The following is a 19908-nucleotide window of genomic DNA, read 5'->3' as shown; positions in this document are numbered from 1 at the left end:
AAGTAAGCTTATCAGTGTAAAGGGCTCACTGCAAAACTGGCATTTCAAATGGTAGGTATTGTTAGTATTACATTGAATATAGTCCTTAGATCTTAAGAGTCTTTTGTTTTTTAAGGAACATTCTGCTAATGTATCTTCACAACTAGAAAGTTGTAGACAAGCAGCATGACCTTTATTTACATAAGCACTAAGAAGAGAAGGTAGAATTGGAAAGACACATTAAAGTAACAACTTTGTTTTGCATATGCAAGTAATTTATAATACTTTGTCTTCTGCTCACATATTAAACTGTTTTGATACAATTGTAATCAGAACAGCAACAATTATTCAACTTAAGGCCAGCTCATCCTTAATGTATTTTTTCTATTTCTGTCCACTAAAGCTTATCATTGGGCAGTAAATTTGATTAAGTTTAGACTCAAACAGCATTTTATGTCAGGGGTTCAAGTACAAAAATGTTTCAGAATATATATCTATAATAAATATTTATTTCTAAAGGTGACAAAAAGGGCCATTTGAAATCAAACTATCAATGAATGGCTTTCTTTTACTGAGAAATAAATCTTTAATTTTTTTCTAAACATCAGAAAAAAGAAACAAAGTGACTGACTAGCAATGGTTTGATAAATTCTTGACACATTTATGAATATTATGATATTAACATGCACATACCCATAGAGTATAAACACTCCCTTAATTACAGGGACAAAGGGCGTAGAGCAACTTCTTACCTTAAAACAGCTTAAAAACTTAATGCCCAGTTCCAGCATTAATGTTTATTTGACTTCAGCATCATCTTCCTTTGTATACTTTCAAAGTGGTGGTAGGCTGATTGATAGCAAGGTCCCTGAGGATGACTGACTGAGAATGAATCCTGACTATGCCTCAGGTATAACCTTTACTTAATTTCTTATTCTCATCTGGTTGATGGGATAAAATAAGACCATGAATATAAGGCACGTAGCACTTACTAAGTGCTCAATAAATTCTGCCTGCCTGTCTCTCTACCTAATGTGGCCACAGAAAAATTCATGTAAAGTCTCTAATATTTTCAGGCAAATAATCTGAAATCAATTGCCAAATAGCTTGGGGGCAGGGAGGGTGATAAATCCCAAGAGAGGGAATTCCTCATGGCACTATTTTGTTTTGGGAGGGCATGGTTCTAGAGTGAAATTTGATGAAATCAATGAATTAAATTAAATTGGTAAAGAATTTCTTCACTACCTACCTGTCATTTGCAAAGCAATATAAAAGATAAAGGATAAGACATAATCCTTTTTTCAAGAAGCATAGATGGGGCACTGGGTGGCTCAGTTGGTTGAGACCCTTGGTTTCGGCTCAGGTTATGATTCCATGGTTTGTGAGTTCAAGCCCCGTGTCGGGCTCTGCTCTGTCAGAGTGCCTGGGACACTCTCTCTCCTTCTCTCTTTTTGGCCCTCCTCCACTCTCTGTCTCTGTCTCTCTCTCTCAAAATAAATATATTTTTTTTTTAAAGCATAGCAATCAAGGTTCTTAGCTGCAAACAATATAAAGTGACGGGTTAAATTAAATAGAAGACACAGTTATTAAAATGATATTGAACAACTTACAATAGGCCAGAAATCCAGGTGTGGAAACTATGAAGTCAGGAATAATGTCCAAAACCACAGAACTGTCCTAGTAGAGTTATCAAGGTAACTTCACTGGGTAGGGGTGCTATGGTTCTTACAGCTGTATGTTCCCCTGAACACTTCCATCCCTCCACTGCCATAGCTCCTAACTTTCTTAGGCTGGCCTTTCCCACCGTCACTGGTTCTCACAGCACTGATTTCCAATTCAAAGTTATGGGATTGGTACAGTCTTGGTCTTGCACCCACCTTCTAGTTGCAAGTAAGGCTGAGAGAATGAGTGTGAGGCTTTTTCAACTTCTGTTATGGAAGGTGAGCTTTGTTTCATAAAGCAGGGGATTCTTCAAATATAATGTTCAGATATGGGGCAGGCAAAGAAAGTAACAAAGTCCACTGAGAGCATATATCTCAGCAGGTAGAATTTAATAAATATAGAATTATTAGAAATAAATTATTTATAATACAAACAGGAATATATTAATTTTATGTTAGGTGTATAAACAAAGAATATATGTATAATGGTTAGAGACATGGGCTCTAAAATTAAATCTGTATTTACATCTCAGCTTGGTCAAGCAATAATAATGAATAATAATAATAATAATAATAATAATAATAACTGCCCTAATAATAATTCCTCACTTCTGTCTATGGTTCAAAATGTAATTGAGGTTCTGCCAATTGGATACACTTGTTGGAGACTTGATTTCAGAGCTTGAAGTGAGAGAGGCACAGCACAAAACACCTCTTTCATTAGTACAGACTACCTGAAAATCAGTGTGGTTTTGGTCTAGTGAGAGCAGCGGTCCCTCTGTTCTGCAGGTAGTCATTATACTGTGTGGCAGGAACACTGACTGCCTGTCAACACAGGCCTGGGCTGTGACTGTGAGGATTATATGTAAAAGCTCAGCCTAGAGTCTGTTTCTTCAGTCTTCCCAAGAATTCTGTAAGCTAAGTAAGTCTCTTTCTGCTTAAACTAGCTTCACTGGATTCTGTTTACTTCAGCTAGACATTCACCTGCTAATGTGTGTGATCTTTTGTAAGTTGCACAACTTCTCTAAGGTACCACATCCTCATTTGTAAAGAAGAAATACTATTAGTAGTTGTCATATGAGATATATAAATGAGATTATATGTGTATACACAGCAATGTATCTAATACAAAGTAAACATTTAATAAATGGTAGTGACTATTATTGATGATGGTGATCATGATAACAACAAATGTAATAATCATGGTACTGAAGGCAATGGAGGTGGGAGTAGGGATAGATGATAGACTCTGGAAGCTATCATGAAGAAAAAGGTGTTTGATTTGCAAAAACAAATCAAGAGTTTTGAAAGCCTACTGAAAGGACCATATCTCCAAGTGGTAACACAAGGAGCCAGAGTCAGGATCTGAGAAAAGTCAGTCTAAGTTATAATTCATTGGGCTGCAACTATCAAACAAAAACAACATGAGTCTTCTGGAAATGCTTCAGGGAAGGTCTGTGGGTGTATTTATGCCTCTGGCTTATGATGTTCACATCAGGTTTCCTGAAGTGCTCTCCAGCTTTCACTAAAAAATGCTAAGAAAGCCACACATGTGGCATTTTCACTTAATTAGGATACAGTATAAAATGCAGCCCAGCCAAAAAGAGACAATTTTTGGTGACAGCTCTGTTGGCACCTTTCCTGAGCCTCAAGGAAAACCAAGTAAACAAGTCTGTACCCCCACCACCCTCTCACCATGAGATCTGCCACAGAAAAATTTGTAAAATACAATGAGCACCTCAACCGAATTTTTTTAATTTTAATGGAAGTTTCCAAACAGGAAAAAAAATGAGTATTAGAAACATAAAAGGTGGCCATCACCTTCAGAAAGGTAAATATACATAGCACAGGGTTTTGAGCAGAGCCTAATCCAAAACTCTGTCCTGAGGGACGCAGGAACTTATTTAGTCTTTAAGAAAACACTTCAGTTTAGAACCAATAATGGGAATCCATTTCCTTATAATTGCTCCTCTCTGTTCTTTGAGTTGCAAGCTGAGCCTGTGCCAATACATCCTGAAACTTTACACCTGCGCTTACCACATGGTCAGAGGGGTGAACAGCTCTTAAGCTTTGAGCTCTTTTAGTTACCAAGTCAGCTTACTACAGATGAGGGGTGGAAGCCTTTGTGTTTCATTTACCTGGGTTTGGCACAGTATTTACCCTGATATACACAGGGCAAAAATCTGGTAAGGGACTGAGTATACTGCTAAAATATATCTCCCCAAATTCTCTCTACCTAGAACTCTAGATTCCAAAGGTTCCTGTGAATTCATGTGGCAATCTTGATCACTGCCAGGATAATATAGTTTATCCACATCCTACCTGTTAGGCTAATGTTTACTAAGATATACATACACACTTCATAAACTGCTTTGCTCTGAACACCATCTCAGAGAGAGCCCAATGATGCCTTGCGGGAAATGAATATGGCAGGCAGATTTTCATCTGTGAGATGGGAGATACTAATTCGATAACACTATGAATTATGCTTCCTTTTGGTTTGCCCGCTTAGGAACCATAAAATAATGGTTTTCTTTGCAATTAAGAAAATAACTATACTTCAATTCTAATGCCCTTTGGCTTCCTTTTATATTATAGTATTTTTGAAATCAGGATATATGTAAAATCATACCCAAAGACTTTAAATTTTATTTTTTCTATGATATACTTATTCAACTTCTATGAATTTGCCTCATATATTTGTGTTACTCAGCCTTTTCTGAGATGATGAAAATGTTCTGTATACTTACACTGTCCAATATGGCAGATACTAGTTACATGTGGCTACTGAGCACATGAAATATGCCTAGTTAGACTGAAGAACTGAATTTGTAGTGTTTTTTTTAAATAACTAATTTAAATTTAACATTACATATTACATTGTACAGACGAGCCATACACACACACACACACACACACGTAATCTTATATATATGTATGTATATATATATATATATGTGTGTATATATATATGTTATATATATACACACATAGATATGTAATCTTGATTGTATTTAATGATAGCTTCAATCATGCACAAATTACATTATTAAAAAGAGCAAAATAGTAGTCATTTTATGATGTATAATAGGGAACCCATTAAATAAATTATGATTCATCCACATGTAGAATACTAGATATACACAAGAAATTAGAAGAGAATATTTCATAAAATATTTGTGATATGCTATTAAATTTTTAAAATGAGGTTGAAAATTGTTTATGTAGTTAAACATTGAATATGTGTATGAAAAAGGAGAATTCCACTCTAAGACAGTATATTTACCTTTCCCACCTTATTCAAATCTCATAGAAATAAGTGTAAAAAGAAAGAACAGTAAAAATCCATAATAGCACTATAAAATAGGCAGGTATCATTACATCAATGGGCCAATAATTTTGGAAAATCACAAAAGTACAAAAGTTAGAATGTAGATGGGGTTATGTAGATAGAAAAAACCAAATAAGGAAACAAGTGTTGCACAGGGAAGTGCAACGGAGAGGGCTGATTTTCCCACTAAAGTCAGAGAAGTGTGGTTTTTACACCTGCAGCATTAGCAGGACCAACAAATGTGAAAAATGAAAATTCTTGAGCCTCATTCCAGACCCATTAAGTTAGAAATCCCAGGGATAGGACCCAGCAATCTGTGTTTAGCAAACTGTCCAGGACATTCTCATGCTCATTCAAGAGTGAAAACTATGCCCGAGAGGACTCTTTCCCAACTTTGTTCACTGTTATCACCTACGGAGCTTTTAAAATGACTGATTCAATAGGTCTGTGGTGTGGCTTGTTCATTGGGATTTTTAAAAACTCCCCAAGGGATCTGATGTGCAGCAAAGTTGAGAACCTATGCACTAGAGAATTTGCAGACTCAGCAAGTTCACAGAGCAGGAGCCACCATGCAACCACCAGACTTCTTATTCTCATATCTGGCTGTGGTGACTGCCCCTAGACAATGCGGGAAGAAGGCTCCTTAAACAAAGTGGGGCTGCCTGGGTTCCTAGTTTACATATTGGGCTGAAGAGAGAATCAGAACAGAGTGCCAGATAGCCCTGGGTACTGCTACAGATGGAGGGGAATAAAAGGATAAGTTGTTCTATCACATCCTTCCAGAAATGAAAGGGTGAAATAATCTAAGGTACTTAAACCTCAGATAAGCCTTGGTTATCTGTGAAAGGTCTTAGCCTACTCTTCTAAAGAGGAAGGCTGCCTGGTCATCAAGCCCCGTTCTCTTCCTGTCCCCACTCTCCTTATTCAGGGAAAAATCTGACTATGAAAACAGTCATGTAAAAGTGCTAAGGAAACCCACATCAGTTCAGAAAATCTGTATCAGTAACTCCTTGGCCAAACTAGCCCTTTGTTTACAAATATGAACTGATTACCAAGATTAGCTGACTTACAAGGAAAATCAACAGCATAAAAAAAGAAAGACCATAATAAATAAACATATACCATCACAAAAGGATATCAAACAATGAAGAGAGAAGAAAACTTGTAAAATAATTTTAAATGATATCTGTAAACTAAAGAGAACATTCCATAAGAAAACAAGTGACTATGGAAAATGAGCTATCAAAGAATAAGACAGTTCTTAGAAATTGAAAACAGGATGGCCAAAATAGAATACTAATAATAATTTCTTTAGAATAAAATAAATATTAGTAATTTGCAAGATAAAAATCTACAAATTGTATTTCAGAGCCATGGTAGATAGATGTGAGACACCCAATATCTATTTGTAGGAATCCCAGAAGGAGAAAATAGACTACAGAAAGAGAAAAATTTAAAAATGTGAATAAAAAATAAGATTTCTCTTTACTCCAGAGGAAAAAAGCTTTAGATGGAAAGAGTTCAATATTTTCATTTTTCATACTCCATATCAAGATGCACCCTTTATATCTAAGTCACTTCTTCACTTTCTCATAATGGACAAATTGTAAGGACAGTAGCTCTAAAGTCCAAATACCCCAAATCACAAGTACTATCTGCATCAGATGCCAGTGTTTCTAAACACACATCCTGGTACTTATTTATTGTCACAAGAGAATAAGAATAATGATTGTTCAACAAAGATGGTTCAATGGAGATCACATTGAAGCAAAGTATCTCACACATCAAGGAGGGGAAGAAAAACTCCCCACTTCCAAGCCACTAGATACAAGTCAAGAAAATACCAAAATAGAACAGCGATGCAAATTAAGTTTGTATGCAGTGACACTATGGAGTATTTGCAGTTCTCTTTGATTTTCTCTAGGTAAATAATTATAACTAATTATAAATATAACTAAATATATATATTTAAAAACCCTCAAGGGGGTCCAAAATTATTTAGAAAGGCAGGAAAATATGGGGGTCTGAGTGTTTCTCCTCACACACACAATGGTAAGAGATATTCCTGTGAGGAAAATCTGAGAAAAGAAAGATGCTAGCTAAATAACAACAGACCATCAGCAAAACACACACACCATCTACTTAAAATCGTAGCCAGGATGTGATTTTCATCTTTTCATAAATAACATTGCTTCCAGATGTATATACATATGGGATCAGCATCTTCACAGAAACCAGCGCTTGCCTAACTGTCCTTTAACTAAAGTCCTTCCTATTTTTGCTGGTACCAAGTAACCATCAACCCAGAGCTCCTCAGAAATCATATCATCCCATCACTTGCCCAAAGCAAGAATCCTCTTTTCCCCAGAAAATGGTCTTATAGCATTGAACGACCTGCTGGATTTTCACCAGCTGTAACTGCTATGAACTTTTCTTTTTTTAAAATATTTCAGTCCAAAAGTTCCTTTTGGCATCTTTTACCATTAGTCTAGTTTTGCCCCCAGAGCGGACATGGTCTGCTCTCTTAAGAGGAAATACTACAATTTTTTGAAAACAACTATCCCATTCAAATACTGCCACTCTCTCCCTAGGTTTCTCATTCCTAGGATACATCCCTCCTCCCACTCATTTCTTCTACTGGTTCTTCATACTCCATACTTTATGTATCATTCACATTTTGATAATTCTGACTGCTAAATATCCCTCGAAAATGCTGTGACTCTAAGTGAGCACAATATTCCAGGTGAAATTGATAATGATAATAACGATGGAATAATGATAACAGCTGCTACCTATGGAAAGATCAGTACCAAGCATGGCACAAAGATCTCTGTCGTATCTCATTATCTATAAGGTATTGCAATATTGTAGAGATGAGAAACCATAGCTTGAAAAAGCTAAGTGACCTGTTTAGTTAACTCGAGAAATCAATGCCAGATAGTTACCGTACTCAATAAATCCTCTTGGGTGCCTGGGTGGCTCAGTCCGTTAAGTGTACAACTTCGGCTCAGGTCATGATCTCATGGTTCCAATTTGAGTCCCATTTCAGGTGAGCTCAAACCCCGCTTAGGGCTCTGTGCTGACAGTGCCGAGCCTGTGTAGGATTCTCTCTCCCCAACTCTCTCTGCCCCTTGCTCACTTGCGCCCTCTCTCTCTCTCATAAAAAATAAAAAATAAATAAATGTCCCCTGATCCACAATACATACCGTGATACCGCTCTGATTATCACAGAGTGGTATAGTAAGTGGTATACTTAGAGTATTAGTGACATACTCTAAGATGCCATCAATTTTCACTTTAGGAGTGGAAGAACACTATGCATTATCTTTTCCACTAAGTTCTTAAAAACCCTGTATGTATATTTCCAAAAATATTGAGCAGTACACAGCATGAGCTATATCCAAAATATATTAACCTGTGCCATAGTAAACATGGATTCAGTACCTTAGTCTGCTTAAGTATATCAATCTATACTGCCCTCTTTAATAAAGATTATTCCAAATAAAGCTGTTGAAAAGAAAATGGAGCCTTAATTCCACCAATAATCTGACAGCAAGTTGTTTTACAAAATATCCAAATTGGAATTCAACACAACAACAACAGACACATTTCTATTTCCTGCTTTCCTGAAGCATGGTGAATATCTGTAGGAAAAAAAGAAGCCTGTGCCAACACACACACACTTATGGGCATATTTTGCTACATTGATTGCACAGACTTTAGATGATCAGTGGGTGAGGCTGTCTCCTCTGGCCAGTGTAAAAGGTTGGCAAAACCACAAATGGATTACATTTTAAAATGGATTGTACTTTCATTCCATCTAAGTACAGATAGATGTCAAAGAGCTTTGAAATCTCCCTCTTTGGATTTTGAAGCTAACTATTCATTCTTTTCCCACTGACAGAAGTAAAAGAAATTAATTTGCATTTTATACTGTAGGCACAGCTGGCTGAGACATACTATGAGGAAGTAGACAGCCCTACAAACAATGAGACTTACTTAGAATGTAAAAGTAAAAGTTGAGAAGGACAATGCTGTGTTTTCAATCTCTCCTTGCCTGGATCTACTAGATCTCATAATTAGGTCAAATCTCCAGCACTACAGGAATCTTTAAATATAATAAAATTGGTATATAAGCATCATCATCATCATCATCATCACCAGTTATTATTTATTCGATGTCTACTATGTACCAAGCAAAGTGCAGTATTTTTTTTAATCATTATTAGTTACTTTAATCCTCATAACAATTTGTTGTGGTAGATATTATTATTCCCTTCTTATCTATGGGAAACTGAGGCTCAGATAAGCGGGTTGACTTTCCCAACATAATGTATGTAATCAGTGACTGTGAGAGGACAGCAAGAACTGGTTTCTGATGCTGCTACAAGGGCAGCAGTAGGATTTTTTTTTTTTTTTTAGGTCCTAAAAGGACAAACCTGACTGGCTATCTCAGTGAACACTTGGCATAGTCCTGTGAAGTTATCTATGATAGAGCTGTTAGGAAAGTTCTAGCAACTAATCTGGCAACTAATCTGGCTCAGAGTATAAGAGATTAGTCCCCTAACTATTCCCATTTCAAAGACACATAATACTCCCCTTGCTCTCTTTGCATTATTTTTCATTTCTGGATGGGACATATTAAATGGCTTTGCAATAAACTCAATCCTAATATTCCCTCACTCAGAATCAAGTTATATTATTTTCTTTGCCATTAAACCAATATATGAATTGCTGGCATAGAGACAAGGTAATAATGATTTAGTAATGCCACTGTTGAGGTCATTTGCATTTGAGAGAGGTAGGGAAGAAGGACAGTCAGGAGGGGAAGGAGGGAGAGAAGAAAAGTAAGGAGAAGGGAGGTAGAGGCAAAGAGGGAGAAGAGAGGGTGAGGGAGAGGGAAAAGGAGAATAAACGAATGCCTAAAGTTTGCTTAGAAGAAAGAAACGGATAAATAAGGTTGAATGTCAGGCATCAACTTCAGAGCTAGTTGTTAAAAGTCTAGGATCATAAATTCATTTCAATAAGCTTAATTAGTTAACTACCTACCAATAATGGCAGAATATCATATATATTATTAATATAACATATTTCATGATCATTCATATAACAATGATTTTCTGTCTGTTCAGCATAGTACTGAAAGTCCTAGCCAGAAAAATCAGGCAAGAAAAAGAAATAAAAGATATCCAAATTGGTAAGGAAGAAGTAAAATTACATGTTTGCAAATGACATGATCTTATATATAGAAAACCCTAAAGACTGCCTCCCCCCAAAAAATAGAACTAATAAATTCAGTAAAGTTTCATGATACAAAATAAACATACAAAAATCAGTTGTATTTCTATATACTAACAATGAACTCTAAAAACAAAATAAAGAAAGCAATCCCATTTACAATAGCATCAAAAACAATGAAATACTTAGGAATAAATTTAACCAAGGAAGTGAAAGATCTGTACAATGAAAAGTATAAGACATTGATGAAAGAAACTGAAGACATAAATAAATGGAAAGACATCTCATGTTCACAGATCAGAGTTAATATTATTAAAATGTCTCTATTACCCAAAGCCACCTATAGATTTAGTGCATTTCCTATTTAAATTCCAATACATTTTTACAGACATAGAACAACAAATAATACTAAAATCTATATGGATCCACAAAAGACCTTGAATAGCTAAAGAACTCTTGAACAGGAATAACAAAACTAGAGGCATCACACTTCCTCATTTCAAACTATACTGCAAAGCTATGGTGATCAAAAGGAAATCCTGTCATTTCCAATAACATAGATAAAACTTGAGGGAATTACACTAAGTGAAATAAGACAAAGACCAATACTGTATGATCCTACTTATATGTGGTATCTAAAAATAAATACTGAAGTCATAGAAACAGAGAGTAACTTGGTGGTTGTCAGGGGTGAGGGTTTTTGGAAGATGATCAAAGACGGTTAAAGGTTTACAAAGATGAGTTAAAATATGAGTAATATTTAGGCATCTAATCTACAGGATGGTGACTATAGTTAACAATTCTGTATTGTACACTTGCAAGTTGCTAAAGAGTAGCTCAGTCCTCAACATACACACACAATGTCACTGAGGTAATGGATTTGTTAACTAATATTATTATGGTAATCATCTTACAACATATACATCTATCAAATCATTGCCTCATACATCTTAAACTTACACAATGTTATACATCAATTATATCTCAGTAAGGCTGTGGAAAAAATCTATTCTACTCCATTTAATAGGGTAACTGTGAATTGAAATGAGAAATGTAAAAGCCCCTTTATTAAAACTTAAACTTTCTAAAAGTCTGAAGAATTGTCACATTAACTTAAAAAAAATCCTTGTCAGAATTATAATTTAATTACATTAAACACCTGGGTGTTGGCTGTGTCCTTAGGCATCAGTTCTTTAAAATAAAAGGGACTTGTTTACTTACCTTGGAGGGTTATGAAGAGCTCAAATGAAATAACATGAGTACAAGTGCTTCAACCATGTGTACAATTCTGATTATTTAAAAGTCCACTCAAATTTCACCACAAAAAATTCTCTTACCGAAACCTCACTGTTAGCACACGGCAACCTAATTTTTTTTTAAATCCTTATATAAACAATTGGAAACAACCAAAGAATTTGGACTTCGAAGAACAATCTGCACTTTAATTCTATCATAAGTTAATAAAGTGCAAAGTTATCCCAAATTACTTACATAAAAATAATTATCAAAATCCTATAGACCAATTTCATTAAATAGTTCTTTATTGCAAAGATCAAAAGTGAAAATAATGATGATTTGAGAGCACAAGTATGAAATCAAATTCCTCAAAAAAATGCATGTAAATTCAATAATCTCTGGAAGCTATTCTTTTTTAACAGGCCAAATACAAGCTGTGTTCCATAAAGGCTTGTATTTCCATTCAGAGCAGTGACTTCGAGTTGCACTGCTTTGCCACAGCTAGAGTTTTCTCACAACAGCTGAGAGTATCCCATCCACACAGCAGTCAAGTTACTCATTATCTAGAATGCTGGATATAAAATCATCAGCTTCCAATTGTTTGGTGGGATGAGGCATGAAAACATTGCAAAGAACTGACAAAGAAAAGAGATTCGAATCCTCTTCCATCTCAAATGACCTCTAAAATGGAGAGGGGTCATGAAATCAATGTTTTCACCCACCCAACAGGGTAGATGATTGAGTCATCAAGAAACCGTGGCCCAGAAAAGCAACAACACTGCAAAACAAGTCAGCACAGGAAAGAAAATAAACACAGACACAGACACCAATCTTGCTCATGATATGGCCTCTAGCAGGAATGTAAACTAAATTTTAGACAGTGATAGTAGTCCCTTGAAACAAAAAATATTCCACCAATCCATATTCTGTGAATATTTTAACTGGTCCAGAGGCCACATTTATTTTGCAATTGCAAAGACATAACCTCTCTGAGAGGCAAAGACAATTGGGATTTCCTGTGTCTCTCTGCCATTACCACCTATTTTTCCAAGCTTGTTGCAGCTGTATGCACCAATTCCATACTTTAAATGCCTAGAATAGCCCTTGGTCTTCTTCCAGGGTCTTAGCATCTTTCTTTTATTGCTCAATTACATCTTGCCTATATATCTCTCCCAGGGATTTAGAGATGAGACTAAGAGGGTGGCAGCATCACTGAGGAAAGATACTGACTCCATCTCTCTCCACCAGATTTACTGTAGTAGCAGTACTTTTGCGGGACCTGTGGTCTGGATATGAACCAGAGTAACCTTAAAGCAGAGTTCAGTCTAGCTTCATTCTTAGAAAAACTTACAGCTTTCAATTTCCAAGGTGCAGTTTTGTTCATCCAGTGGGTACCGCCTTAGGTCCATCATGCAGGCAGCTGTGGTTGTGATTCTAGAAGAGAAATAGCAATGATACATCCTGTTAGCTGGTCCATGGCTGGAACTGGAAAAATTAAATCCAAGTATCAAAGAGGACAGAATTGGGCCTCTAGGAGACTGACTTAAGCCAAAGTTCTAACGAAAAAGGGTGCCACAAGTTCAGATAACCATTTTCCTTTATGAGTCTTGGGCTGATGTATTAAAAAAAAATTGGACAAAATCAGTATTTTCCCAAAGTGTGGTCCATTACCTACTTGTACCAAAACCATCTGGGAGCATTTGTTAAACAGGCAGTTTCCTTCCTCCAGAATGTCTTGGGGCAGGGAGGGATGGTCCCAGGGCTCTTTATTTTTCTAAGCATTACAGGTGATTAAGAATATCAACATAGATAATTCCTCTTCCACTCACATTTGTTTCCTCCTCTCTCTAATGTTAATTAAATCTTGGATTTGATGCATCATTTTTTTTTAATTTTTTTTTCAACGTTTATTTATTTTTGGGACAGAGAGAGACAGAGCATGAACGGGGGAGGGTCAGAGAGAGGGAGACACAGAATCGGAAACAGGCTCCAGGCTCTGAGCCATCAGCCCAGAGCCTGACGCGGGGCTCGAACTCACGGACCGCGAGATCGTGACCTGGCTGAAGTCGGACGCTTAACCAACTGCGCCACCCAGGCGCCCCTGATGCATCATTTTTGACATTTATATACATTGTATAGTACTTATCAAGTGCTTTAATACAATACAGTATCAGCCTTTCATGTATCACCTGATTTGCTCTGTGCTGAGTAAAATGATATTCTCATGACCTGTTAAGAGAATGTCCTCTCATGGATTGGCAGATTTACTTATTTAGAACACCTGGTACCTTTATTCTTTTATCAGGAAGATGTGAACATGTCCTTTTAATGCCTTTATATTTCTCTATCATCATCTTTTTTTTAGAATGAGAGAGACAGAGAAAGAGAGAGAGCGAGAGAGCCCAAGCTGGGAAGAGAGAGAGAGAGAAAGAGAAAGAGGTCTGGGATCATGACCTGAGCCGAAATTAAGAGGCGGGCACTCAACCAACTGAGCCACCCAGGCGCCACTCTGTCATTATTTTTCACTAATCTCTTATTGAAGATCTACTAAAAGGAGTCAAAAATCATACAGTTCTAAATGATTTGTTAACATGTATTTTCTGATCAATAAGGTAGCATAATGTCATGAAAAAACACAAGTTTTAGAAAACAACAGACACAGGTATAAATTCTAATTCTGTCTTGCTAACTGATTGACATCAAGATGGTTAATATCCTTTAACCAACCTTAGTTTCTTTATCTATGAGAAGGGGATATTATTAACAACAATAATAGTTACCTAACAGGATTTCTATAAGAATGATTTGTATACAGAATATAGAAGAGTACCTACATACAGTGTGTCCTTTAAATCTGCTGGAAAAAGAAAAACTAACAAGAAATTGATATTGAATTTGACCAACTTTGGCTCACTCTACTCTGAAGGGCACTTTACTATGAGTTAAGAATAGAAAAATAAGATACAGCCCCAGCTTGGGATAAACAGTCTCCAGATAGATATTTTTCATTAAAAGGTTGGGCACAGTTTGCAAGTAATCTAGGTAGACTGAGTCTATGAAATTCCTCAGTTAGGTGTGAGAGTCCCACTCCTTAGTTGTAGGATGGAAATATGTGACTAACTAAGTGTAAGTAGTTCATACCTCTTTAGTTTGGTTACTGCTTCATTAAGGTTTGTGCTCTGTTAACTTTTGTTTTTCTTTTAAGCAGGAAGTTGAGTATCCTAGGGCTGATGTTCATCCCTGATTCCTTCCTTTCCTTCGCCAAGAGTTAGCTACTCTGCCTCGGCTCCTTTCCATCTCCATTGTCTCCCTCAAAATCTATGGCCCTGTTGCCTCACCTCATATAATTATTGCAGATAGGTCTCCTGGCCTCTCCATTTGCCTCCCTACCATCCATTATCCACACAGCAGTCAGATCTTTTAAAAACATAGATTAGATTTTATCATTCCTCTGCTTCAAATTTTAGTGGTTCTTCCAAAAAGATCCAAAATTTTGACTGTGTCCTACTGTGCTCTAAATAATCTGCCTCTTCCTAAAATCTCAATATTATCTCATACCAAGTCCTTTCTCACTATCTTCCAGTCTTCACATTTGTTCTTTCTGCCTAGAATATGTGTCTCTCTGAACTTCACAAGGCCCTCTTTTATGATCCTTCACCTCAAAGGTCACCTCCTCTAAGAGGCCTTTTCCCAAGCAGCCCATCCAAAGTGGTTGCCTTAACTAATGTTCCATCCTATCTGTTTATTTCCTTTAGGCAAGTATCATAATCTGAAATTATCTTGCTTATTTATCTTACTTTTTAAGATTTTTAATGAAGTACAGTTGACATATAATATTGAATTAGTTTAAGTATATAGCATAGTGATTTAACAATTACTCAGCCATAAGAAAAGAATGAAATATTATCATTCACAACAACATGGATGGACCTAGCAGATATCATGGTAAGTGAAATAAACCACACACAGAACAAGAAATGCCATTTGATTTCACTTACATGTGGAATATAATAAACAAAACAAATGAACAAACAAACAACAACAAAGGGAGAAACAGACTCATAAATATAGAGAACTGGTGATGGCTAAAGGGGAGGGGGCTAGGGGAATGGGTGAAAGGGATTAAGAGGAAAAAACTTTTTCTTCCTTCCTTCCTTCCTTCCTTCCTTCCTTCCTTCCTTCCTTCCTTCCTTCCTTCCCTTCTTTCTTTTCTTTCTTTTTTTCTTCCTTTATTTCTTTCTTTACTATTTCTCTCAATAAAATGTAAGCTGTTTAGGGGTGCGGGTTTTGTTATAAGGCACAGATTTATTGTAAGGCAATCAATAAACATCTGTTGGATAAATAAAAACATGAATTATAAAGAGGCAAACAGTTGGTTTTGCTGATTATAAATCTTTTATTTGGAGGATTATCTTACTGCATTATTTCTCCTCTTTTTTTAACTTAAAACATGTCTTAAGTTTTAGGGGTTTGTCTTATATTTTTAACAGTAAATACATTTTAATCCATTTAATTAACATTGCATAAAGAGTACTAGAGTTTATCTTATCATCAAACTGATTGTTTCAGCTTTCCCTGGGTCTTACCAAATACTTACATTTTATAAATTCTAAAAGTATATAAAAATTAACATTCACAGTTAATAACTTGCTCAGGGCCTAAAAATGACAATTTATTTTGGCTATGCAATACATGGCTGAATTTCTCACTGGCCTACTGATTTTCTTCCTTCCTTCTCTTCTTCCTTCCTTCCTCCCTTGTTTCCTCCTTCTTTCCTTCCTTCCTTCCTCTCTGTGTCTTTGTTTCACATGTAGCTACAACCTGAATTGTTACTAACACATTGTAGCTACTAACCTGAATTTCACATGTAGCTACAACCTGAATTGTAGCTATAACCTGAATTGAATACAGAAGCTTGTATTATGTAGAAGATACATTTTCAAAGAAAATAAAATTAGGTACATGATGGGCATGCCAAAACTCCCATGTTACTTCTGTAAAATAGCATAAATAATCTCCATCTTGAGAAACAAGAGAAAATTAACTTCATCTGATAGAATGAACACAAAGGACATTAAAGGTACAAGGGCACACATATGATAAAAAAAAAAAGTGAGAGCCATAAACAGATGCTCAACAGAGTAAGTGAGGTGAAGTTTGCAATAGCTACTATATAGGCTGTGGTTCACACTTTCTGCTGATACATATTCATGGCAACTAACATCTGTGAACTAGTGCTGTAAACATTAGTGCTGTGAACAAGAAAAATAAATTGACTAATGCTATTGCAGAAGAAATGAGTTTCTACCCACATTTAAAAAAAATATGAAAGTGTTTTTCTTCATCAACGTTTATATTTACACCTGTGTTTTACTCTTTTAATGCTATACTTCACAAAAAATATATATATAACTATTTTCCAGTCAATGTTTCCAAGGCACTTGTGTCTCCTATTGCCTTAAAGCAGAAACTCTGTAGACAAAATAATCCATTTTGAATCCTGTTCATATAGACCAGAATGAGTGAACTAGGATGAATCACTTAGATCCTATAATACTTGGTTGCTTCTGAAAATCTGAAATTAAAAACTTGCCAACCTAATTTGTTATAAGATGATAAAGGTAAGAAGAGATCTGTAACTCATAAAATGTTCTGTAACTCGTTATTACCACATGCTAATGAGCAAATACAGTGATAACTCATTTGACCAATGGTTAATATTTGGAAATATGTATATGTATGTGTTTGTATACAGAAGAAATGTAGAATACGCAAGCACTTATATTAAAAGAAAAGCAGAGTGGGGTGCCTGGGTGACTCAGTCAGTTAAGCATCTGACTCTTGATTTCAGCTCAGGTCATGATCTCACGGGTTCATGAGATTGAGCCCCACGTTGGGCTCTGTGCTAAAGGTGCAGAGCCTGCTTGGGATTTTCTCTTTCCCTCTCTTTCTGCCTGCCTGCCTCTCTCTCTCTCTCTCTCTCTCTCTCTCTCTCTCTCTCTCTCTCTCAAATAAATAAACATTAAAAAAATCAAAGTAGAGCTATAAAATATGACATGAATAGCATCCAAACACAAAAATATGCAAAAAATCATTCTATATATGTATATAAAACTCTAATAGATTTGAATACAAAGTACAGACATGTGCTAACAAACCTGCATCTTTTCCATGTGTTTTATAATATCAGAAACTACATCTGTTTTTGTCTTCTTTGTATTTCAAGCACTTTTGCCAGGTCCCTGGTATATATCACTAAGCCAAGATTAAATAGTAATAATAATAATAAACAAAGAGAAGAAAAAAATCCATGGTCATAAGTATTCTCAAACTGAGATTTTGATGCAATTCTCTATATTAAGTAGCTCATTAAGTTTATGTAAAAATTCTAAAATCATAGAAGCTACTCAGAAAGGAATTTATTTAGAAAAGCTCAATGATCGACAGCAAAATCTTTTCTTTGGAACTGATGATTTATAGCATTGCTAAGTTTCTCTAGGAACAATCAATACAACAAATATACTTAATGAGGTTTTCATGAACATTCCACTCTGAATCCTGATAAACATCCTTAATGGGCCTTAAATTACTTAACACTAGCACTAGTCTTTGAAGTGAAGCTGGTAACTCATTATGTAGGTATGCTGATTAAATTTTAAGTCCAGTGAAATATATAGAGATAGTGTTGTCTTCAATCACAGGAATAGTCAATGATGCATTCAGAATGTGCCTCTTTTACCTGTCACAAATTTTCTACAGTTACAAGTTGAAAATGTGACTTCTTTAGGCTGAATATTATTACGCAATGAAAGCCACCTTTGGGGAATGCCAATATTCTGACTGGGCTAAAGATCTTTGGAGAAACTTTTTGTTCCTTAGCCGCTGAGTCTTGTCAACCAAAAATTACTTGTGTCATAAAATACTGACATAGTGCAAGAAAACTACATATGTAACATAGCCTAAAACACTCACTAAAGGCATCTATAAAATCAAGAAATACAACAGCTATGCCAGCATTTTGCAGCAAAGCCACAACAAATATTTTATAGTGTCATTACCTGAGATTTAGTGATGGTACCGTATCATTCCAAGATTGAAAAGAATCAAAGAGAGTTATTAAGTAATAATAGATGCCTTTGCCTCTCAGCCAATAGGAGATAACTCAGAATCATAATTAATGTGACATGCTTTGGTTCTTTCAACAGTCTTCACAACAGACTTCTGGCACTAGAATATATGCTCAAACATGTGCCTTGACAAGTCAGAAATTTGTTAGGATTTCAACCAGAGATGACAAGAAAGTGACACTGGACTTCTACTTTGTTTGATTTCTTTATCTAGATAACTATGCAATCATTTCATGCATACAAAATTATTCTTTTCAATATATATGTATGTTTTTTAAAGAAAATCAGATGTCTTATTCCCAACTATATTCAAAGCATGTCATTCTAATCCACAGCATGTTTTTACTTTGTGCAAAATGCACATTTACTTGAAAGCACAACTTACTCTAATTACAAAGGATAACAGGATCCTATAGTATGAGTGGGCATCATTACTAGAGAAAAATTAGGATGTAAAAACAGTCAATTATCAAAAAATATATTGATATATATATTTCTAGCTGTAAAACAAACTAAAAACTTCAGGTGGGAATGGGGGAAGATCAATAAACCAAAATCAAGCATTCGAGTACAAACTGAAATTTTGAAAAATTCTGAGGAGCTCATCTGAGTCACTTCTCCATAAGGTACTTGAAAAATTTTTCCTCTCTCTCTCTCTCTAAGAAAACTGAATACTATTTTGTGTCTTACAGTCATTTTAGTTGGGAAGCTAATTTCTCACATATATCCCTCTTGTGATATGCTTGTGCATTTTGTAGAGCCTTAGATGACCCACTTTGGCATTCTTGCAAGTAATAAACATACCTCCTATTAACTGATCACTTACTGAGTTCTAGACATCATCTAGTGTTGCTTAAATGTATCATCTCATTTAATGAGTGTTTTTCTCTAATAGTCACAGAATGAGGGGTGGAGTTGGGATTTAAATTTAGGATGTCTGACTCCAGAGCCCACATATTTAACTGCTATGCTGTAACTAACCAGCTAGTTGACCTTGATAAAGTCATTTAGCTTCTCTGGAGAACTGACCAATTTCTGAAATCCCAAATGAGCTTGGAAATTCTATAATCCTATGAAAATACATTACATGTTCTGTGACCCTGTATATTTTGTAATTGTGTTTTACCCACACATTCAAATGCTGTATTTCACAGCTGTTCATTCTGTTTTAGTCAATTATGTAGATTAGCCTACCCCAGACAAGCAAATACAGGCCTCTCCCCAAGGAGTCCCACTTAATATTCTCCCCTGATTGAAGGTCTCCCTCAGCATTTTTCTTCCAGCCTGCGCTCTTGATTTACCTCCACAGAGTCCTTCTGCTTAAATTAAAATCTCC

The 19908-nt window shown here is 35.7% G+C and overlaps 1 protein-coding gene across 3 annotated transcripts in view; it reads right to left on the bottom strand.

The window, feature by feature from the left end:
• GABRB2 (gamma-aminobutyric acid type A receptor subunit beta2) overlaps positions 1-19908 on the bottom strand; it is a 231508-nt gene that overhangs the window by 104036 nt on the left and 107564 nt on the right. For all 3 annotated transcript variants that reach the window (XM_047073289.1, XM_047073280.1, XM_047073297.1), the window contains exon 5: positions 12797-12879. In XM_047073289.1, the coding sequence (XP_046929245.1) occupies positions 12797-12879 (83 nt within the window). The remainder of the gene's footprint in view (positions 1-12796; positions 12880-19908) is intronic.

Source organism: Lynx rufus, unplaced genomic scaffold (genome assembly GCF_022079265.1).
Source record: "Lynx rufus isolate CCGP_SWC_20201006 ecotype Redwood Valley unplaced genomic scaffold, mLynRuf1.p SCAF_1, whole genome shotgun sequence".
Lineage (NCBI taxonomy): Eukaryota > Metazoa > Chordata > Mammalia > Carnivora > Felidae > Lynx > Lynx rufus.
The sequence above is the reverse complement of the archived record's forward strand: the minus strand, read 5'-3'. Positions and strand labels throughout refer to the sequence as shown.